Raw genomic sequence first — 24,585 nt, forward strand, 5'->3', positions numbered from 1 at the left:
CCTATCTGTACTGTTGTCTGGATCCCTAATGCTGTTTTTGTGTCGTGGGCGAACATGGATCATGCATGTGCTCCATGTCATTGGCCAGTCTTATGAATTGCGGTCTTGTTGGACCAAGGGGCACCCAAATCGCTACCTTCATAGTGGTGAAAGGCTACTGCCTTCACCTGTAGTTAAGGAGCACAAGTGCCTTGGTGGCAGCATACCATGTAGTGATCAGTAGTAATGAACAGGACCTTTTTATCCAGAGTCACTGGAGTGAGGCCAACTGGCTCACTCACCCTTTTGAAAGTTCTGCTACTGTGTGCTTAACTCACCCTTGGCCTACGTCAGGCAGATGTACAGTGCTGGGCCCTGCAAGAGCAGTGACTCTGCACCGAATCTATCTGTGCCTTGGAAGGATACTATACAGAGATAGAGGAGTACTGTGCAGTATATGTGTGGTTAGTGCATGTACTGAGTGTATGGGTGCCTGCTGGGAATACATTACATGAAAGATGTAGTACTGCACAGGTCGTGCACAATGGAAGCATGTGCTGGGTGTGTGTGAGTCTGCTTGTGTGAAGTACAATATATGAAGGGTGGAAGTGTTGTGCAGCAGGCAGACAGTTAGTGGTAGTGTGCTGACAGAGTGTGTTTGTAAACAGCACACCCTGGTAGAATATAGAAAGGCTATAGTACTGAACAGTGCGTGCAGACTGAATGTGTGTGATGTATGAATGTGTGTCTGTAGTGGCACAATACATGGAGATACCCCTACTGGAGAGTAAGTGTGCAATGAAAGTACAGAGTGCAAATGTGCCTACAATGGTACATTATATGAAAGATCCTGGGGAAGCCGATGCCTGACTGAACTCGCAAGCACCCAAGCCGAACGCTTCTGTGCAGCAGGAGTGGGTAGACTGGAATGGGGCCTGTGGGCCCTGGGGGATTCACTGCTGAAAGGACTGCAGCAGCATAGGCACTCGACTAATTTTTAAGAGTCAAAGGGGAACTCTTGACTACATCCGATTTTCGAGCATTCCTTGGATGCAGTCACCAGTGAATGGGGACTTACCCCAACCACAATATAAGCAAGAGGGAGGGACAGGGATTTGCCTGACAACTACAGGAACCCTGACCGCAAGGGCATTGTGTTACTACTCGTGAATGTTGTTACTCCTTTGAATGTGTAGCGTTAGAAATAAAATGTAAAAAAATCTTATATAACTAAGCATTGATATATTGTTTGTACTATTTCACTTTAAGTTATGAATCATACTCACTTACGTGTGTCTACACTTTTTCCCCAAGGGAGCCTTTTACAACTCATCTACAGATGCTACTGGGAGTCAAGTGCAGAAGGGGTACTTGGCCCAATTGCTCAAGATCTATAGAAGGTCCGGCCCCGGGACATCAGGAGTAAAAGGCCTCAACCACCACAGTTGTGCTCAGTAGCCACTGTACGCCCCATGGCCCTTTGAAAAGCGTTCTGACAATTACTCATGCTCTTTTTAACTGAACTATCAACACAAGTGGGTTGTGATCAGATGGGACCTTTCCTAAATACTCTGAATTTGAAATAGAGGACTGTATATTTGGAGTACATAACCCATGTCCATGTCTTGCACTGAGGAATAAAAGGAAAGCTCTTTCACATCTGTATGCCAGGTTCCAACAGCCCGTCCACTCTTTTCTCCATATGTTGCTGTGAAGTCATGAAGTTGTGGGTGAGATCTATCCATTTGCACGTCTGCCACACAAATTATATTCACTTTCTAACAGCATGGTAAGTAGTTGGTCCAGGCAGAAGCATACCTTGCCCAAAAATGCTCCCCGTTTGGTATTAGGTGCATAAATACTTGCCATTAATAAATGTATTCCTATGAATCTACCTGGTCCCATCATTTCTCTGCCCCTGCATCTGTTATCCAATTATTCATTGTGCTCGTAACCACACCTCTCCGCTTCTTCTTCAGTTTGGGCCTTCAAACCCTGTCAGATGGGGTCTCAGCTCATTCTCTCGGCAGTCACTGGGCTTACATGCTGGAGTAAATTTGCTGATAATTATCCGCATTTGATCCTGTGTTTACATACAATGGGCCATTTCCGTTTCCGAGTGGCTTCATGTGCACATTTCCCTTGCAGTGTTGCTGCGGACAGTGCAGCCTCGATGAATGAGTGGAAGATGAAGTAAGTCCTTATTCTTCACTCAGTGAAAGAGGAAAGCCGGTCCCAGCGGACCAAGCTCAGTCTCCAGCGCGAGCAGTCTACGGGCCAGGGACCCAGGATATGAACACAAGATGATTGGTGGGTGTGGTGCAATGTTTGCGTCCGCGGGCCCTTTTCGTTGCACAGAGAATGGTCAACCTGTCACCCTTCAGTTAGTTCGTCAGCATATAACTCCCAGCAGGGCTGGGTAGGTGTTTTCTCAGACCTAGAGTACATGCGCTGTATTGCGGAGGAAGAGGGTGAGACCCTCCCTTAGGTGGGAAGGGGAGAAGAAGAAAGGCTGAATTGCTGGGTATCCTGCAGGGTGGAGAGACAACTTTGTGGGTTGTTGCTTATGGAATGCAGGCGGCCCGCCCCAGAGCACGAGTCCGACCAGGGGGTTCTCAAGCCATACGTTCAAAGAGGGGGGAAAGGGCTCCCTTCCTACTTCTTTGCAGTGTCCTCACTTTCCCTCAAGGGTAACCAATCAGTCCTGTGATAAGAGTTTGTGGCGTGTGACTTGGTATACTTTTCTCACTGGGTGAAAAGTCCTCCAATGGCTCGGCCCGGGCATGAAGCAGAGTTTCCAAGCTGAGGTGAAACAGGGCCTCAGGATCGAGGCAAGATCAAGTTTCCTGGCAGCACCCCCAGGGAAGCATCAAGATAGAGGGCCTCACAGTTCCAACTCGGCAGGCCCCAGTTCCAAATAGGAAGCTGGACAAGCAAGGTAGTCTTTCAGATCCCCTTGTCCAGGACAGCTCTGCTCACCTGCTGATTCTGCAGGCCAGGGTGGTCAGTCCCTCTTCAATAGTGAGGAGTAATCTAGGATAAGTGGACCCTGCTGGGGAAATGCAGCCACCATGTCGCCCCGACTCTCTGCCAAATTGAGACAGTTAATTTTGGGTCCAACTTAGACAGTAGCACTGCATGGGCCATGGCAATAATGCAACACTCTACTGGTGCATGGCGTTCCTTTTGTACAACCAGCAGATGTGATGGGGTTCCCAGGAGAGACAACCTCTCCACACTTACAGATGAGGGTGGACACACCAGGACTTGTCAGGATAAGCAAGTTTTTCCGTTGGGGAGCTTGGTAAGACGAGTCCGCCATGTTGGGCTCGCGGCCACGTATCCTGGGAGAATTTACTGATAACTTATCTAGCAGTTGTAATATTGCATGCATACTTAAATGACACCGTTTGTGGAACTGATGCATCATCAAGACTCATAAGTATGTGTTCATCCTGTGAATCTGGTGCAACAGTACTACATTTAGAGATAGGAATTTCAGATTTTCTGGAAATATGTGATGAACGACCTCTTTCCGTTCTTGAATGCCCCATTACCTCCTCTGGTGGAAATATCTCAATACAGTTGGAGACTGAGACTTCTATGTTACTCAGTGAAAACATGCCATGTGTTATGTGTGACAGTCTTTTGCGGTTTTTCTTATGAACTGTCCCTGCTTTGAGAGTATTATGTGGCAGGGAGTAAACTGGGAAATGTCATCTGCAATAACAATTTTGACCTTAAATGCAGCACAGACAAACATTTTCCTCATGATTATGTTGTATGAGAAGCATGCATGGGTATATCCAGTAAGCAAATTAGTTTTTTGTACTAATCTTTGCACAAGATATTAAAGCAACATATATCTGATGATTATTTAGCTTTTCTACATACTGGGGTTTTCTCCTCCTATGATCATGGATGCATATTTTCTAATTTTGTGTAGTGCATACTAATAAGGATCAGGAGAAATGAACATCCTCGGTTTTGGTCATCCCACTGTCACCAATGAACTCAATGGATTCTCGGTCTGACTTTTCCTTCAGACTCCTCTATTTTCCCCACGACAAAAATCATTGCCCGAGCAGCAGGTGGATTAGATATGGTAGTTTACAACATTTCTGGGAACGCAACAACGATAAAGGGGCATCTCTACTTTCTCTCCACTTGCTGCCTTGCTTTGGCCCAAGTTCTAGGTGACACGATACCAACTTCTCAGAAGTAAACACCGCTTATACAGAAATTCTTTGAGACCACAATCAGAATGCCCCTCGATCACAAAACCAGGTAGGAGTTACACACACAGTGCAGTGGTCATTTTGAAAAACACATATACCAATACATTTATTGAACTTTTCACAGCAAGAGTTCATATTAAGAAGCCATTGGGCCTGGCTAGGTTAAATTGGCACATAGTTAATATTTATGAATGCTGTCGGAATTGGTTCCTGTATACCTGTCTTTTTGTAATTCATTTGTTACGTACCATAACTGTGCAGGATCCCATCAGAAAGTTAATGAGGCACATCACTGCCAAACAGAAGAACTTTCATGAATAATTTATTAATCAAAATATTCCTAGTTTCAGCGTTTTACAGCCAATCAAAATGTACTTTTTTTGATAAGTACGATTTTACAGAGTACACCAATGTCAAGTACGCATTTACATTCAAAAACAATATTTCTACAAAAAAACTAATAATGAGAATACGCTATCGACAGAAACCATAGCAACATTTCCCCCAATGCACTCATCATAATAGCTACATTTAAAAAAAATCCCCAAAAAAACACACAAAAAAAAAGAAAATCACAAAAAGAGTGTGGTGGTACAGTTTTGATAAAATATTTCTAAAACAAATACATTCCAACAGAAAAAACATTTAAACAGTAGACTTAAATATCTAGATTATATTTAAGATTGACTAGAACATGAAAATAAGTCTAGTACCTAACCGAGGACGCTTCTTTCGCAGGGAATTCTACAGTCCTCAATAAAATTCCTTCTCTCACCAATTTTGCATGCCCAGCTCGGATTCACGGTCACAATCTCAGTCCACTTCTTTTATTCTTCTGGCTCATGTACTCTTCCCTTCAGACATTTTGTACATCATTTTCACTCTCATGCTGCTGTTGCCATGTCTTATTCCGCAGTCCGTACCACTACATTTTCAGAGTGGACCCCGTTCAGACTAGTCTAGAAGCCAAAGCGGTCACCTCTCAAACCATCAATACGTTATACTACTTTCTACTGCTTCCTGTGAGAGTCAAATCAAGTGTCTTAGGCAGTATAACTACCTCTTCCCCACTGCAAGTTTAGGGAATACATGCACATTCCCCAGTTTAAGCATAAGGCAACCATAAATGGATTCTTCACCAAGGTGGATAAAAATAATACATTCAACGATGGCTGTAGTGGGAGGGGAGAATAAGAAATGACAGTAAAACATTTGACGAACGAATGTAAACATTTTATGACCTTTTTAAGCTGTTGCAATGTCCTCTGTCACAATAAAGTAATATTTTCTGCGCTTGAAGAGCTTGCAATCTATCTTCATAACATACTCATGCAAATTGAGCTTCACAGATGTAAAGTGATATTGCCCAGAACGACAGTACTGAAATTTGGATTTGTGCTTTGGTACTTCTGACTCCTAGTCCTGTGCCCTGATCACTAGACCACATGGCCTCAAAGAGAAGAAAAGAACTAAATAAATCAGTTGTTCAGGTAAAGGTATTTTTCAGGCAACAATTATGAGGTAAGCTAAACTGATAAGAGTGTTCTGAACAGAAAATAAACAACCTTTGGGCATGCTTTGCTCATCCTTGCCACAGCATGCAAGAAGCGGACAGCTTAATCATTCCTGGGCTACAGGAAAGCCTCTTTGTGTTCTTAATTAAGATGTAAAGTGTGATTGGTCCTAAATGCTGCTAGCAACTACATTGCACTTAATTGCTACTAATGAAAGAGCAAACACTGGCAAGGGAAGCAAGTCTCACTTGTGTCAAAGAACATTATCATGTCCTTGAAAAGCTGCAATTAGCATTTTCCTGAAGCAGGCTGCAGTAGGTCCCTCAAGTCAGTAAAAAGGCCTTACTACTGCCATATCTGGTGCAGTCCTTGAGGTCCCTAAGGTACACGTGCTTGCTCAAGTAGGCTGTAGTACCATAAGATGTTGCAAGTATTCCTAAATGCTTTCACCAATGCCACCACCTCAGAATATCAAAGAAATATGAGGAAAAGGGATAATAAATATTGACTGTGTTCTTAGCTGGAGTTCGGCTGATCATAACGAAAGCAAGGCTTAAAAATATGTTTGCAAATTCCCTTTTGCAAGTCTAACGATTCTTCTGTTTTTCTATGATTTAGGTACATGTAGCAACGCTTGGCTATGCTGATGATATCACCTGTGGAGGTTTTGAGTGAATATTCTGTATGTTTTGGAAACAAGTCACTAATATTTATAGGTAGTACTAGTCAGTGTATCACCAAACTACCTGCATGAAACATAAGGAACAGCTCTACAGATGTGTTTTAAGACCGGTCAAGGCAGGAGCTCCAAGTGTAAAGGGAGCAAATAGGAAAGCATCCAAAGTTGAGCAAATGCGAGAGAGGACAAATGGAGGGGAGTGGAGGCAAAGTTGATGGGGAAGTAGGTGAGCAAAGGAGGCAAAGCAGTGATGCTAAGGGAGCTCAGAGGCAGGGATGAACAGGACAATAACTGGAAAGAATGGGGGAGGGGGACCGAGGGTAGGAGTGAGGGAAATGGGAGGGAAGTGGGGGTGAAATGGGAGTGAGTGTAAGAATAAGGGAGGACAGGGTGAATGATTACACAAAAGAACCAGTCAAGGGGATTGATGACAGGGTGTGAGGGGAATGAGGGAGCACGGGGTACAGGGGAGTCAGGGTGAGCAGCTAAGGAGAGGAAGCGATAGCATGGGGGAGACAGCGGTGAGGACTACTTCAAGCCCTGCTCTATCATCAAAACCTAGTAGGAACAGCAAAGGGGCAATGTAACCTTCCACGAAATGCCATCTGCTTGAAGGAGAGCCCGTTTAACGGATGGCAAATCCTGAAAGGTAAATAAAAGCCAATGGCTGAGGTGGGCTGACCCAAAACCCACTATCTATACTACTTTCTATATAGATACTTCAAAGTATGGTAACGTTAGGCCCTCAAGAAAGCTAACGTGGTTTATTGAGGAGTTAAAAGGTCAGGACATTACATCTCCACCTTAAAACAAGTGTTAGCAAATTGTTCAGTATAATGTTCACTGCAAAAAAACCTCTCCCTGATAAAAATAGGAGACCTGTAGGGCCAAAGAATCCTGGTTTGGGTGGGTGGATAGAAAGTACATCCAAATAAAGCACTATGCACACAGTGGATATATGTTCCACTCACCCTAAGTACACATTCATTGAGGACCCGCTACGATAGGAACCATAATTATGGTGGTCCATATAGTTATGTAACCTCAGAGGAGCATTTGTAGAAGATTTTCAAAGATTACCTCTCACAGAAATCAGATTTGCAATACGGAGAGCTTTGAAACGAGAGTCTGACACCACATGAAATTAAGGACTTGAGAAGAGGCAGTCTGCACAGTGTAATAAACAAGTGTATGCAGATAGTTTGTGAAACGACCATCAGAGTGCGCCCCAGCTCTCTAAATGAAATTTTAAAACAAACTGAGCCACGGTTTGAATAAAACCATTAATTTGCATACTGTGGGATGATTGGTGGGACAACATCACTCAAAGAGCAGTAGAGTTCGCTACAAATGTGTACAATGCATTTGGTACTGTATATCTTCTACTACACTAGTGCACAAGACAAGAAGATGCTTTTACCCTAGTATAGCCAGCTGATGTGGCTTCTGTGGTGCTGGTGGTAAATGAAGGGAGGGCTGTTTAGAACATGGCATTGTAAAACTGGGAGGTTGTAAAAACCTCGAGGATCTCTCACCAAATTTTCAACGAGTGCCCCCATCAATTAGTGTTACGCCAATTTGTGAGTGTGGGGAAAAGTAATTTAAAGGCAAGGCTGCTTAATCACTAGACCACACAAACTTCGAATCCCTGTTGTTCTGTGGGCTCAGATGATTATTTGAACCTAGGAGCTTGTTCTTAATACTCAATAATCAAATCGGTGGTTTGCTCCAAGTTTATCTCAGACGTTGCTATAATCAAATCCTATCAAAACGAAAATGTGAGTGGGAGGTTTAACATTAAAGGGTGCGAGAGGAGGAGCTTCGCGCGCACCCAAGATGGTCGCGTGAGCACAGGGCTCCCGGACCCTCGCCACCTCCATCGACTATCCTGTACTTTATCCTGGTTCGGACGACGGGTGTTTATTGGCGCGGTTCTACTGATCATTTATCTGTTCCCAAAAACTTTTTGGGACTTCGGGGTCCAGAGCTACAGATCGCCGCAGTTTCTGGCCTGCTCCAGGGTGACGCCCCGAGCTATCCTGTCTGGCCTGCCGTCCAGTAAGTGAACAACAACGGACTGCCTGACTTGCATGGGCTGGCGACCCCCTTTTGGTTTCAATTCCCGTCCGGAGATCAACCTGACTTTGTTAGCTACGTAGACGGCCGGACGTGCCTATGCTTTTGGTCTATCCGCTTCTGATGCCGATCTGTCGTGGCTTTCAGTTCTGAGACTGGCACCACCTTCGCCCTTTTGGTCCTGCATTTGCCACCGCAGTCACCATTTTCACCCGCCAACAGGCGACCCGTACGGGTCCAGGATCTAAGATGGCCACCAAGCCAGAGAGTGAGAGGCGCAAGACTAAACCGGGCGTTCGAGGGAGTGCTTTGCAAACGAACATTATGGACCGGTACACCCTCCCTAAAGGATCCCCGGGCGCAGCATCTAAACCCTCGACGGCAATGCCGGAGGACTCATCGATTGAGGAAGAGCCCTCGTTGCGGGATCTCATGGGCGCCATTACCGGTATGAAGGCTTCATTGGGGCAACAATATGAGGCCTTGACTCTCAAACTGGATACTGTGTCGATTGATGTCAATCTGATCAGGGCGGATTTGGCGAAGACAAACGAAAAGGTCAAATCCCTGGATCTCAAGACCACTAGCCTGGTCACTGACGTCTCCGACTTACAGGCTGAAGTCGGGAATCTGCGGAAAGCTAATGACTATTTCTCTGGGCGTCTAGAGGACTATGAAAGCCGTGCCAGGCGCAACAACATCCGCCTGATTGGGGTCCCGGAATCATCGACTGCTGCCTCGACGGACTTATTGGTAGAAGACCTGGTGCTGAATCACTTGGCGCCCAAGGGTCTCAGCAAGTTTTTCGCTGTCGAGCGTGCACATAGGATCCCCGGCGGCACACCTAAATCGGGTGCTAACGGACGACCCATCATTGCGAGGATATTTCATTTCCGGGACAGAGACGCTATCCTGCAGGCTTCGAGGCAGTCTGGTCCCATTGCCTTTGAGAACTCTACTGTCAGCTTCTATCCGGACTTTACACAACAGGTCCAGAAACAGAGGCTGGGGTTTCAAGGGGTCAAGAAGAGACTCCGGGAAAGGTCTATGAAGTATGCCATGCTCTTCCCGGCCCGTTTGCGGGTGGTTCATAGGGATCGTACTTTTTTCTTTGACCATCCTGGGGTCGTGAGTGACTGGCTTGACTCGCTGCCTGAGGATCAAGAACCTTTTGAGGACTCTGGCAGATCGGATCGGGCGGACGGTGGCCCGACGGAGCAGGAGTAGATGTCGACTTTGACCCCGTACCCTTCATGTTAGCTTTGAACTGTGTTATGCTGTGTCATTAATGTTTGCAAGTGTTAGTCCTTTTAGGGGTGGGTGGGGGGTGAGCGGGTCCTTTCTCCTCCTGGGTTTTCTTTTCGTAGATTAGTTGGGTGGTTGGGCGACAGGCACACTGCAAGTTTATGGGGCTTTTTGGTCTTCAGCAGGGGTGCGGGGTGGGGGGTATAGTAGTTTTGGTATTGTTGGGGGGGACTGGGTTGTTGGTTTGAATTTTATTGTTATTTGCAAGGCGAAGGAAAGGAAAACTCCTGTTTTATGCAGTTGCTTTGGGTGTGGGGCGGGGAAGGGGCTGAATTCGGGGACGGGGGGTAGGGGACTTCAGATATTGTGTTGGAACGTGAACGGGTTGGGGGATGGGATCAAGAGGCGGGTGGTGCTGCAATTGCTGAAACGTTTGTCTCCTGATGTTGTCTTACTGCAGGAGACTCATTTGCTCGGCAACGAGTGCTACGCTCTGAATAGGCGTGGTTATCGCCTTGTGGCGCACTCAGGTTTCACTTCAGGCTCCAGAGGGGCGGGCATTCTGGTTCGGACCTCCCTCCCCTTGGCCATTGATGAAGTCATACTAGATGATAAGGGACGATACGCCGCCATTGTGGGGCGCTGGGAAGGGAAGGTTCTTATTCTGATTTCCGTGTACGTGCCCCCGGGCCTCCAAGCCACCACATTTGCGGATCTTAGTGGACTTATCCTGGGTCTCCCCGAGGGTCTGCTTTTGGTTGGGGGTGATTTTAATGCGGTGGTCTCGGGGATGTGTGACCGTCACCCTCCCAGGGAACTGCCGAAGGCCCAGACTTGGTTGAGTGACTTCCTAGAGACGCTGGGGCTCACTGATTGCTGGCGCTTGCTTCACCCGGGGCGGTTGCAATATACCTATCATTCTGGTGCTCATGGTAGTCTCTCGAGGTTAGATCACATATTGCTGCCCTCGGCCCATGCATACCTCATACGGGAAGTTAAACATCTGGCAAGGGGTATCTCGGACCATTCTCCGCTTTGGCTGGTGGTTGATGCACGGCAGGGTTCGGCGGGCCGAGTGGCTCAGATTAACCCCTGGTATTTGAGGGACCCCAGGATCAGGGCTGAACTGGTTAAAACACACGATTGTTATTTTGCGGAAAATGTGGGCTCTGTTTCCTCCCCAAGTTTACTTTGGGAAGCTTACAAGACTGTCATTCGTGGCCAGGCCCTCTCGTTGATTGGTAGCGTGAAGTTGGCCAACCGTGCTGAGATGGTTCGCCTTGAGGGGGAGGTCACAGCCCTGGAGGGGTGCTTGGAATCTGAGGTCACCGCTGAGGGGTTACATCTATTGGAGTTGAAACAACATGAATACAGGGCTCTGGTCACGGAAGCTGCTAAGGAAATGGGAAGGGAACAGCAGGGCCGCCTGTATGATGTGGGTGATAAGGCTGGGAAATTACTTGCTTGGCTGGATAAGAGGGAGAATGCAAGTCGTGTCGTCCCTGTGATTGTTGCGGAGAATGGAGAGTGTTGTACTGACCCTGCTGATATTGTCACATGTTTTGCCGATTACTTCCGCGAGGTGTATTCCCAGGTGTCTGATCGATCTGAGCAGGACTCCCACCTGCTATTGCGGGATATTGCACTTCCCCGATTGCCTGACATAGATAGGGATGCTCTGGATGCGCCGCCTACTGTGGACGAGATTGCCGCTGCTGTCCGTTCGGTCCGATCCGGCAAGGCTTCGGGCCCTAATGGGCTCCCCATTGAGCTATATAAACTACGCCCGACACGCTAGCTCCACATATGCGCTCTATGTTTCTCGAGTCTTTGGAGGTGGGTTTTCTCCCACGAGACCAGAGACTGGCCACTATAGTCGTCATCCACAAAGATGGTAAACCTCGGGATCGCTGTGCCTCTTTTAGACCCATTTCGTTGATTAATGCGGAGCCTAAAATCTTGGCCAGGCTGCTGGCGACACGTTTGGCGACTGTCATTGGGGACCTGGTTCACCCTGATCAATCCGGCTTTATACCGCATCGCAACACGGCGCTTAACCTCCGAAGGTTGCATGGCGTCTTGGCACGAGCCGAGACGCTACGTGAGCCCGCCATCTTGGCGTCCTTGGACGCTACGATGGCGTTTGATACGATTGAATGGCCGTATTTGTGGGCGGTTCTTGCCACGTTTGGTTTCGGTCCGGAGTTTGTTTGGTGGGTCAAATTGCTTTACGCCGGTCCCATGGCTCAGGTGGTGGTCAATGGTCGGGTCTCTGCACCCTTCGCACTGGGCAGGGGTACGCGACAGGGCTGTCCCCTGTCCCCCTTGTTGTTTGCTCTCGCCTTGGAACCGCTGGCGGCCTGGTTGAGGTGGGAGCCGTCCCTGAAGGGCATTAGATGGAATTCGGAGTTTGAAGACCGTATATCTCTCTATGTATCTCACATCTCCCCGTACATCCCTCATTGTATTGTTCGATGTCTTAACGTCCTTTCGCAAAAACTCGGGTCTTGTCATCAATTGGTCGAAGTCCTGTGTATACGTCCTGTCGGGAGACGCCCCTCTTCTGCCAAGTGGTTGTCCTATCGCGATTGTGAGAGATGGCTTTAAATACCTAGGCATTTTTATCACTCTGAAACCTGAACTGCGGTTTGACCGGAACTTGCTGCCCCCTCTTCAGCGCCTTCGGGCAGATGTTGTCGCTTGGGGGAAACTCCCTCTCTCTCCCCTAGGTAGAGCGGCATTGTTTAAGATGATGTCACTGCCCCGCTTCCTCTACGCATTGCAAAACACACTTGACGTTGTCCCGGCTAAATATTTCCGTGAGGTTGAGAGTTTACAGAGACAACTGGTGTGGGGGGGTAGACCCCGGATCGCCATCGCTAAACTGTCGCTCCCGTGGTACGACGGTGGAATTGCTTTGCCTGATATCCGTCGCTACTATTGGGCGTCTCAATTGGGGGCAATAAATCATTGCATGTATGGCCCTTTGCCGAATCCGGCCTTCGAGATGGACAAATGGTTGTTACCGGGGGGTGACTATAATAGAGCCCTCTACTCGAGAATCACCCCTCGAAACGTAACGGGCCCCACTAGGACGGCTGTCCAGGTGTGGAAACATGCTTCCATGGCGCTTGGGTGGACTGATAAATTGACTCGTGCCACCCCACTGTATGCATCCGATAGACTTGGCTCCCTCTGGCAGTCGAAGGGGTTTGATAGGTGGGACTTGATAGGTATCAGCAGGATTGATGATGTTTGGACTAAGGGGAGACTGAAGACGTTTGAGGAATTGAAAACCGAGTACGCTCTGAGCGATCGCGAATTTTTTCGCTATGCGCAGGTCCGCCACGCGGTGCTCTCGGTCTTCCCTTCGGGTGTGGAGATTCCGGAGTCGTCCCCGCTTGAGGACAGGGTACTAGACGGACATGTTCCTGATAGCACGATTTCGCTTATTTATAAAAAATTGATCAACTCCAGGTCTGATCTCCTGTTTCGCCTTAGAGAGGTCTGGATTGGTGATGGGCTGGAGCTGGACGATGAGGACTGGCAGGCGGCGATCTCCTCCCCTAAAGAGGTGGCCATCCAGGCGCGCCTTAGATTTGTGCAACTTAAAATCCTGCATAGAGTGTATGTGACTGGTCCCCGTTTGGTACACATGGGCTTTGCTGTGGATGGATTGTGTCGGCGTGGATGCGGTCTCCTGGGCACCTTTTTACATATCGTTTGGGAGTGCCCTGAGATAGTGCGATTCTGGACCAGTGTGCACGAGGTGATGAGTGAGGTCACGGGGGTGCGATCGATGCCGGAGGCTAGGAGATGCTTACTGAATGTATGGGAACCGAACGACTACTCCGTATCGCAGCTTCGATGGGTGACCTTGGGCAATATGATCGCCAAAAGAGACATTGCGCAACTGTGGGGTGCTCAGGGACCGCCTGGGATTCGGAAATGGAAACATAACATGGACTGGTGCATGTTCAGGGAAAAAACTGTATATGTTTCCCGGGGTACCCCCCGAAAATGGGGGAAGATATGGACTCAGTGGAACACTTACCGTGGCGATATATGTACCCCCCCCTCTCCCTGACCCAGATGTTGCACCTACGTCCCCGTAACCCGAGGGTTCCTTCACCTCTTACTGTGTATTGGATACATTTTGTTCCTTCTGCCCCCCCCCCATGCGAGACTCTTTCTTGATGGAAAATACGCTCCTTGGTTGACCTTCCCGCTCCCACACCATGTAATGCAACGTTGTCTATATTGCTGTCTTCTCTTTTTCTTTGTTCCTTGCAAATTGTTTGTGTTTGTATTTATAAAATTAATAAAAACTTTCACACAAAAAAACATTAAAGGGTGCAGCAATGAGTGGCAATCTATTCACCAAAACTGTAGACAACGGTAGATTTATCGGATAGGAGTAGAAATGCCGCACCTTCAATCCACTAACTCTGCAACATAGACACCACATCAGCTCAAATAGGATGGGTTATGGCAAGCGCTAGTTAGTTAGGGTAGAGGTTAGGGCTTTGGTACACGGAGTCCTTTATTAGAGTGGGTTGATGTAATGCATATTTTACAGTGAGTCTATAGAATGGTAGGATGATGTAATGGCCAACAAGGTAGTCACAAACACACATGCATTAAATATATACACATATTTCTATTTGATCCTTTGTTGTGGATTCTATATCAAAGCCTCTTATGACCTGGCTTTCTATGTATGGTTAAGTGTGATACTGCTGCATTCAAGAGGACCAAATAAGAGTGAACCCAAAATGCTAGTCATGCTGCAGTTCTTTTAGACCAGGATGTGGAGGGGAGTTAGAACATGCCTGAGCATACGGCTCTAGTAGCAGTGCAAAGTATAACTGTATCAGTTAGTAAGAAACTAGCAATCATTCAGAGCTGGTGCTGGTGATTGCTTAGAAGGGAAAGTGTCAGCCAAGTATGCGTACATGTAATGGGATGAGTATTTGACAAGCTGGCATGAATAAATGTCGGGGGATAGCGGTGTACCAGAGGTGCTTGGTCTTTCAAGGGAAGGCTGAATTCCCTCAGAGAAAGGCTCAAATAAGGGGAAGAGCTGTGCTTAAAAGTTCTTGTAGAGAAAAGAAATACAAATAATAATAATAATAATAAAAACGTTTGTAAAGCGCCTGGCTGCACAAAGCTGTGTGTCCAAGCGCTAACTGCTAAACAGATCAAATCCAGAGGAGTAATGTCATAGAGCTTATCAGACAACTTACTAACTGGGGAACAAATGAGTTTTTAATTTTGCCCTGAATCTCATTTCGGAAGGTTCCATCCGCAGGTGGAGTGGAAGGGCATTCCATTATTTTGTGGCCAGATAACGGAAGGATTTACCTCCCATTTTAGCTCTTGTGATTCGGGGGAGTTTGAATAACATCATGCCTGATGATCTTAAGTATCTAATTGGACGATGAATGGTAAGAAGACTTTTCAGGTAGTTGGGGCCTTTATTGTGAGCTGTACGGTGGGCGTAGCAAAGGGTCTTGAATCTAATTCTCTCTTTAATAGGGAGCCAGTGTAGTTTTGATAGGGCTGCTTTGGTAGATGATTTTCTTGAGAGACCGAGCACCAGTCGGGCAGCTGTGTTTTGTACACATTGAAGCTGGTGAAGGCCCTTCTGGCTGAGACCTATCAGGAGGGCATTTCCATAGTCCAAGTGAGGTTTATCAAGGCATGGACTATTGTTTTTCTAGCATTGATGGGAAGAAGGTCAAGTACCTTTCGGAGAACTTTTAATATGCCAAAGCACTTTCCTGTTATTTTATTAACTTGGGTCTTACCGGAGAGGTCTGAGTCCAGCATGACACCTAGATTTCTAACCGTCTCTACGGGACTGGGCAGCTTTCCCAGTTCACTGGGCCACCATGCATGAGACCATGCGGAAATTTCTTTCCCCACCACCAGTACTTCGGTCTTGTCTCCATTTAAACAGAGACAATTATTATCCATCCAGGTGGCTACTGCCGACATACAGTTTGAAAAATTGGTGGCATGTTCTCTACTATCCGGGGTTAGCTTGAACACCAACTGCGTGTCGTCAGCGTAGCTGACAATGCCCACCCCAAAATCCTCTACAATGTGTGCCAGGGGTTCCATATAGATGTACAAATACAGTACCATTAACTTGTATCCAGAGTTTTCCGGAAGAAATGACAGTTAATCCTAGTTAAGAACTGGTGAGTTTTCCCCAGGGTGGGGTATAAAGTTGACTACAGCCAAAAGTAATTGAGCCTAGGATTGTAACGTGGACCCCCAAGTCCTGGGCCAGCAGCGAGCACCACCACCATTAGCTGGTCCTCAATCAGGCCATGATCTTTTATCGTGAGGGAGTGCATAGTACAAGAAGGCAATGGAAAATAACATGCATAATATAGCTCGTGCCATGATGGGAATGGAACACTTCAGGGGTGGATAGGCTCCTTCAGATCTGTAGGCAATAATGCATAGCTTCCTCCAACCATTTTTGGCAAGACAAGTGCAGAGAGCAGCCCGTGCACTAAATCCCTAGCAGCTCCACAGCCTGTCTTGTGTATGTCCCATGATAAGCTCAAGAAGAACTTGGTTTCACTTCCTCCTGATACTACATTATCATTCTCTGTGTCACTACTCGAGATTCCAGAATCCTCAGATGCCAGAGTTTCAACTTACGTCTTAATTACTTTACTTACTTGGCTAGAATTTGGTGAGGTGGGCACAGTCAGGACAGTCTACTGTGAGGCTGTCTAATGCATAGTTTCAGAAACATCATCAAACCAACTGATGCGTAACCAGATCATCTGACTGGCTGACCTAGCCTTCTATTTGAAGCAGAAGAACAGTGCCCCAAAGGGTTGGTTTTTAGTCCCTGAACACCACTGGCCAGATGGTGGAGTCTCTCCCACAGAGCCAGTACATGCTACTGGCTATATGGAAAATGTCAGTTTATGTCATAGGGTATATAAATCTGGTGACATTTGTTGATAGGCATGTAAAAATGATCAAAACTTGTTATTCACCATGTGAAAACTAGTTCAAGAGATAAAGGTTTGCTTCTCACGTCTGGTTTGACCTGCAGGTTACATGTTTGAATTCCAGCAAGTTCATCTCAGTGGTTCTGCCTATCAACATTTATACATTTTAAGCATCATTAAAAAAAAGTAATGACACCACTCGTGATTTGTGGTGCATAGAGCCACAGAGACTATGCTATGAATCCCTAAACAAAATAAGGTACTCCCCTAATAAATACAGAAAACCTACTTGGAAATTGTAAATGTATTTTATTGAACATGGGGGAATTAGTAATTTTAAATTACAATTTCTCAGACAACAAACATGAAATTCCTACCTCCTCCGTCCAAAACAACTTGTCACTTATTAAATGTAATAAGTTAACCCATTGTTTTCCTACGGGATAGGTAGACCTTGCATTACTGAAAAATGAATGTAGGTTTATTTTTACTATAAATCAACAAAAAGAGAGGTAGGGAGTATTATGCAACACTCTTATTCCCCGGTTATATTCAGTAAGCAAGAAAAGAGTGTCTTATGGTATCCAAGAGACCACACGTAGGAGCAACGAGAAGGGGGATTAAAAATGTCTTTAGTGTATCATTTTTTGATACACTAAAGACATTTTTAATCCTCTCACCACTAATTGCTTATTTCGCACTGCACGCCTTGAACTCACAAATCCTGCTCCGCAGTAGATCTGGCGTCGAAGCACACTAAAGAGGCACTCGGCCTCTTTAGTGGGACCCGATGATGAAGCATGTCATCACCAGGTGGTGAGTGAGGGCTTTCTAATACGTCCTGAGTAAGGCCGTCTCCCCCTTCTCGTTGCTCCTTCGTGTGGTCTCTTAGATACCATAAGACACTCTTTTCTTGCTTACGGTTTATTTTTACTACCAGGACATTTAGAACTTAAATGTACATGTCCAACTTTTTTAATATAATACACCCTGCCCTGTGGGCAGTTAAGACCTATCCTAAAAGTGGCATATGTATTAAAAAGAAAGGTTTAGGCCCCCCGCAAAGGGATTCTTTAGCCAGGTTGAAATGGTGGTTTAAAACGGTACGCACAGGCTGCAATGGTAGAACAGAGAAATGTTTTAAAAGGCTACTTAAGTGGGTGAAATAATTAGTGTTGCAGGTCCACTAGTATGGATACCTCTTTTACCGCTTTACTAAGAACTTGCAAGTAAATTAAATGTGCCAATTGTGTGTAAGTCAATCTCACCATGTATGAAGGAGAGCGCCAAGCACTTTAGCACTGGATAGCAGTCGTAAAGTACCATCAAAACAAATCCAGTAAAACCGGAGGAGTGAAGGCAAAAAGTTGGGGGGAGATCACCCTAAGGCTGACAAGTATAAAATGTACCTTATTAGAAATAAAAACAATTACAATAACTATTCCTTTGAGGAGGGTTACGCAGCTCATTTCCTTAAAAAAAATTCCCATCTTCATTTTAGAGAAATCATGCTGATCTGAACATTTGCCTTGGCAGCAGGTTTCTCAAAGCTGAGAGAAGAGGTGGTTGACTGTATATTTTTTGGGCCTTTCCAGCAACAAAAAAAACTGCTTCTCATTTTACTCTAAAGCTGCTTAGCTGGATGGCACCAATCATAATATATGGAACTGCTACTAAGAGTTGATCAAGGTTATTGAGTCAATGTGATTATGTAAATCATGTTTTTCCATCTACCAGCAACATGCATTAACAAAATGTGCTAGGTGGACAGATTGTAAAACACACTGTCTGGAAAAATGGGTAAATCCCAGAGGTAAGTTAATCAGTATCTCTACCTCAGCTTAGCTCAGTTTACATCTTAAGAATAAACATAAAAAAATCTTCCCCTTTACACGCAGGATCAGAGAAAGGATTTCTCTGGTAAGTTGGATCTACAGATTGGAATATGCTAGTGTTTAAAGTGCACTACAACACAAAGCATTAACAACACCCTTCTGCTCCCAGAACCTAACTACCTCTCCTTTCCCTTCTGATGGGTATGCTTGCCTTCAACCATGTATATCGCTAAGCTGCCTTATGGCTAAGTCCATGCTATACAAATACCACATAAATACATAGAGGGTTATTTCTTGCATTTACAGTGCCACTGATAGAGGCCCTTGATTTTGTGTTATCCTTTGCATCTCCCTAATATGGATTGGGACTCTGTAAGGTTCTATAGTGTATCATCTATGCTGAATACACTCTTACCAAATTTGAACAGATTCTATAGGTTGGGGTTGCTATGATTTGCCCAGTGGCAAAGCCCAAAAAAGGTGGAAGCAGGAAGCACTGTACCTATTGCTATGCACTCGTCCACAAAAGGCTAGGAACATGGTCACCACATGCACACTACACTTACCAAGACCAGTTGTATGAACGTAGGTCATCTATACACTGCTCTGCCATCTAGGAGGCAAAGAAGACCAGGTAAGCAGATTTCTTTCTACAGGTGGTGTCATGCGATTCTTAACAAAGAATTATAAGTAGCCCAATGCAGGATGGGTCAAGTTTCAAGCAACACAGGCTAACAACTCTTCTGTATGAGAGGAAGACACTGAACACCTCATTGCTGGAGAATGGCACTGTGAAAAAGAGTAGTCTAGTAGAAGACACCCACCTTGTATACCATCACAAGAGGTGAATGTAAAGGGAGAAAGACTGAAAACAATCCAATATTCCACTATATCCAAAAAGGAAGAAGAATCCAACTAAAGGAAAACCCACTTATTTGTTTCTAACCTTCTTCAACCCCAAAAAAATCACAGCCATCATCAATTATCTACAGTAACATTTAACTTTCACAAAAAGCAAGAAAGCTATGTTTACATGATAAACTAAAAAGGAGTGTTATTCTTTAAGAGAATATACTGGTAATGACTTAAGAAAAGAGGCATTAAGGTTTAAAAGGAAATAATTATAGTGTGTAATTGAAAAAAATCCAACATTTACATTGGGCTAATTAAAATTCCTCACCACAGTTTCAATCAAGATTGTGACAATTTTGAAAACACAATTTAATGATATTTCCTACAACCTATAAAGTATTGAATCCACATATTACAATGGGCCTCTAGAACGTTTTTGTCAGGCACGGTTACAATGCATGGACAATCTGGGCACTACAGAGAAAGCTCCAGTTTGTTTTTAGCACTAACAATTAAAAATAAAGTTCATGTTTTTCAAGTTTTAACAACGGACCAAGGTAATAGGACCCTGGTTTTCTTGAAAGATGGGCAGCTGATAATCATCTCTACCAAAACACACCCCTAGTTCTTGGCGCCCAGCAAACAAGCCCATAAGTAAAATTTGCATCTCAGGGTTGATATCACAGGAGAGGAAAAGAGGTGTGGTCCAAACAGGATCTAGAGGAGTTTGGCTCAGGAGAAACGGGTGTGAGGGGGGAAAAAGAAAAACAAGCATTCGGAAAGCCAAGAGATCTTGTCTTTGGGACCTACTGTAAGTATTCAAGTTTGCTGTGCAGTTCGGCTAGAAATCAAAGTGAAAAAAAACAAAGCTGTGAGCTGGCGGTTGAGGAATTTTGTAGGTGCACCCAACAGAGAGCCAGAGTAGGGGTTAGCAACATTGAGGGTGGGGGAAGGAACACAGGAAGGGGTGGAGAGGAGAAACCATGGACCAGAGCGAAGGAGGACACAAGTGGGGGAGAAGCAAGACGGGGGAAGGGGTGAGGAGAAGAAGTAACCAATGTGAGAACAACATGGAGAGTGTGAGGGAGAAGCATACAGGCGAGAAAGCAACAACCGAAAGCACACAAGGGTGAGCGCTGCATGAGGGCGGCAGTGAGAAGCACCTGAGGGAGACAGCTTAAAAACACATGCAGTACTTTGGGGTGCTTAGTCCAAAAGAAAAAGTAGTGCTTGAAAGCCAACAGTGAAAGGATAGAATCCCACCAATAAAAAGAGATGGGAAGGACAAACACAAGACAAGCTAGAACATGAATGAGAAGCAAGCAAATGAGGGACAAGTAAGGCAACCAATGGTAAGCAATGGGTGGGCTCCAAGCCTTTGTATGTTCTTGGTAAGCCCACAATATGTCTTACAGTAGCCAGTGCTTGCTCTGCCTAGTAGGCTCACCCTAATAACAAACTGCACATAAGCTTTCCAGTAGACTCAACCTAGCGAGGAATGTTCACATGCGCTTTAGTATAAGAATTGCATAGCTGAGCTATACACATTTACAAACATCAGAAGAAGTGGCTACTCATTTGCTTTTTGTTGAAGCTTTAAAGGTTCTACAAAGAGTTTTAATGTAAAATACACTTCGGTATCCTAAGTGTGTGCTGGTGATTTGTAAAAGGTGATCAAAGTACGTCTTTTAAAAGCCATTTTATTTTCTTCACCATATATTCATATTGTTCGGTGTCACCTTTAAACTTCAATAGGAATGACACAAATGTATCAATGTAGGGATTGAGTAACGATCTACCTAATGATCTGTGTTTTGTTGGATATTAGACGATTTCTGAGTTTTTATGTTTTCCATACTGGTTAAAAGCAAACCTGTTGTCATCCTAAAAAAGGGTACATTTAAATATACTGTTATTTGCTCGGGATAACATTAACCCAGAATGACTGTTCATGTTTTGGCACCTATGTTAGGACATAAAATGGTATAGACTTAATGGTGGAGCTCCATGAATACCACAATAATGGTGTAAATTTTAGGGAACAAAATTAAAAAAGAAAAACTAGGTGTGGCCAAAAGTTTTAATCACTGTTGGTGAAACCAACGGGTACCTAGTCTTGAATCTTTCACGTATTTTTCTTTCACCCGTTTACGCTTATCTCTGTATCTCAGTCTTGCATGTTCTTTTTCATCCCTGCTTCTTCCCTTTATCACTGTTTCCTATAATTTTATTCCTGTTTCTATCTTTTTTAAAACCACCAACTAACATGGTGGCACCTTGTGTCAAGCGATTTCGGCTCCCTTCACTAAGTCAGGTGCCAAAATTACACGTTAGCCAGGAAGACAAGCTGGAAACCAATGCACAACGTGGCTTTCCAGCTAGTCTTAGGAGGCTATAAGCAGTGTCCATTAGGGGGTGTGAAAACATCCCAGGACATCCGAGACAGCCTCAGTGACCCTTTTATTTTTTGGGGAAGTGGGGATTGGTGAAGGGCAGAGCTTCTCTAAGGTAGCTATCTGCACAGTCAAATGTATTTATAAGTTGATAAGTTGCTTTTGTCTCTCTTTCTTGTTGCAGGGTCAAAGTTTGTTGATGAAAATTAAGTCCCAAAAATGAGACTCATATTTCCCACCAAGTGCACCCACCTGCACAGATTAAGCACTGTGCATAAACTAATATATTTTCAAATAAAATAAACAAAGGTGCGTATGAGATTGATGTGTACATGTATCTTGTTCCAAACTTCTAGTTTCTCATAACTCACGTCTCACCCCACACTACATCAAAAGTCTGTAATTGACGAAATGATAGCACAAATGGTGCAATAAACATATTACTAAAAGTGTTTGCTTTAAAAAGCACTCTGGATAAAATGTATTCTTCGTGTCCCTACATTCATAAGCCATTAAAAGTGTCCTGTGAAAATCAAGTCCTTATTTAGTTTGGGCCATTTCCCGTAAGAATGGAATCCTGAAAGTACCCGTGCACAGCTGATCAGACCAGACCGGAACCTCATGTTGTAAGGGAGTCCTTCTTGGATAGAACGTGTGATGAAGGTCATAGTTCAAGAGACAGCTTAGTGATGCCATGTAAAGATCAGCAAAGCGAGACAAGCGTCGCAAAAAATAGGTGGGATTATGGTCAGTCCTGAAGATACTTCCAAACTGGGTGTTGAAGATTTTCCTGGTGATCTCCCTGGAAAAAGAATAGGTTTAATAAATTATTTATGTTGTATAACACTCAAAGTTCCTCCAACATATGTACATACACTTAAAAGGCACACTTACATTGACATCTTATTCTATTTAATAAAGGCAGTTGGCAAGTTGAAGAGAAATGTTGTCCAAAAGATACATTATATGCAGCAGGACATAAGCTAGACAGTGTTATAGTACAAGGTATGGCAGCTGTTCAACGGTCCACAAGTAGATCATGATGTGTTTGGGCAAGTGACTTCAGCTAAGGTGTGCAAAGGATGGTGGAACAAGCGAGGGACACATTTCAAAGTACTAAGGAAGGTGACATGCCTTTGGTTGCATGGCAGGCCATTTCGGAGGACAGGTGCCAAAAGAAAAAGAGAACTTACGCAAATAGTTGGTGGCAGAGGGGATTTTGCAGTTGTAAGGCACCATTGGTGAGCAGGAGAAGCAGGAAAGGAGTGTAAGGCAGGTATAACTCTCTGGGTGAATACAGGAAGACATACTGAGAGGGGGCAAAGCTATGCAACAGTTTTAACTGCTGTGAATTATATTTATAGAGAGACCTGATGTATACCCGGAGTCTGACAGCCTGGATCTGAAGGGGGTCATCAGAAAAAATGAAGTTTGCGGAGGGACGGTGCATCTTGGTGTGGAAAACGTGCAATATTTTACTTGCTATAAGCAACAGCCATTTTGGCTGGGGTGTCCATTTAAGTTTCCTTCATAATTCTTTTGTCTTTTCACTCTGCTTGTGCTATCAATTTTAGTTGACTTCCTGACTCAGCTAAAAGCAATGTACGTGCTGAGAGATTGTAGCTGCCAGTACACCTGTTAACTGTCAATCATTTACTGCTGCCATGAGCACTCCTTTTCTCCCCTCCCACTTTGCTGACCAAGTAGTTATTCATCTGCCCTTGTTTGCTGATAACTATTTCTAAAACTTGTTCTTCCTCTTTCTGTTCACATGCTTACACTGCAAAAAACCTGTATAAAAAGGCACTGGTTTGTAAAGCCAGTGTACTGCCTCCTTGCAGCACGAGAGAGTGTTGTGTGGATGTAGTCCCCCTCATGAGTGATTAATAAACTTGTTATTTATTTTCAACTCCAGTGCTGATCTCTATTTTGTTGGTCTTTAAACCCGTGGACAAAAGGGTGACCCTGCACCAGTGTACCCGTAAAAAAGGTACATTTCCACAGTTTTGCACCAAACGTTGGGCCACATTGGAAACGCGGCCGTCCAAAGGAGTGGTCTTGACGGAGGATTGGAATTTTGCGGAGGAAGCGCACTACACGAGGAGACCTTTGTCTTTGCAGGCCCACATGACTTTCAGTTTTCCTGATCTGACCCTCCAGGTGGTGGCCCGTCTCAACTGGGGTTTTCTTTGGCACACTTTTGTAGTGACCATAAGGTCAACCAGAGATCAGCAGGTGGGAGTTGTAGTCTTCTGTTTGGTAAGGTCGCTAAAGGGGCACTCTTGATTTGTTAAGCCTGGGCTTTTTGTTTGGATTTGTTATTCAATCTTTGCAAAGTTTGAAGGCAGGTAATGTGGAGATTTTTCTACTTTTGAAATATTTTGTAGTAGTAATATTTTACACATATTGGTAAGGTATGCCTATTCTCAGCACACTCCGTACATGGTGTTGCTGCTCTGGTGGTACCACAATAAGCTTGGAACAAAGTCAGCCGGCTCCCCCAGAGGGGACACCTAATAGAGACATGTATGTTAATATGGTATTTCTTCCATAATGTACTGACCACTGTGGAACAAATACACGAAAAAAGATTCTGATCTGTAATGGCCAGTGAATGGGTCATTTGATTAAAAAAAACAATGTAGGGGCGTGGCCAAGATGGCGTCGGAGTAGGACGCTTTTTCCCTGTCTCTCCGGCGCCGATCCGGCAAAGCAGCTAATAGCGCGGCACCTGGTGCCCAGCTCGGCCCCTAATCGGTGGCGGGGGTCGCCGGTACACTGCGGTGGAGCGCGG

General features: G+C 45.0%; 1 protein-coding gene across 2 annotated transcripts in view; it reads right to left on the reverse strand.

The window, feature by feature from the left end:
- Positions 1-4,523: 4,523 nt before the first annotated feature.
- Positions 4,524-24,585, reverse strand: part of NT5DC3 (5'-nucleotidase domain containing 3) — a 377,890-nt gene continuing 357,828 nt past the window's right edge. Inside the window, exons 14-16 of one of the 2 annotated variants that reach the window (XM_078674858.1) lie at positions 22,379-22,593; positions 19,113-19,159; positions 4,524-5,667 (exon numbers count right to left, since the gene is read on the reverse strand). In XM_078674858.1, coding sequence (XP_078530984.1) covers positions 19,137-19,159; positions 22,379-22,593 — 238 coding nt within the window. In that variant the 3' untranslated portion in view covers positions 4,524-5,667; positions 19,113-19,136. Of the gene's footprint in view, positions 5,668-19,112; positions 19,160-19,574; positions 22,594-24,585 lie in introns of those variants that run through there. The other variant, XM_078674850.1, reaches the window with a different exon arrangement.

This window comes from Lissotriton helveticus, chromosome 1_1, assembly GCF_964261635.1.
Source record: "Lissotriton helveticus chromosome 1_1, aLisHel1.1, whole genome shotgun sequence".
Taxonomy (NCBI): domain Eukaryota; kingdom Metazoa; phylum Chordata; class Amphibia; order Caudata; family Salamandridae; genus Lissotriton; species Lissotriton helveticus.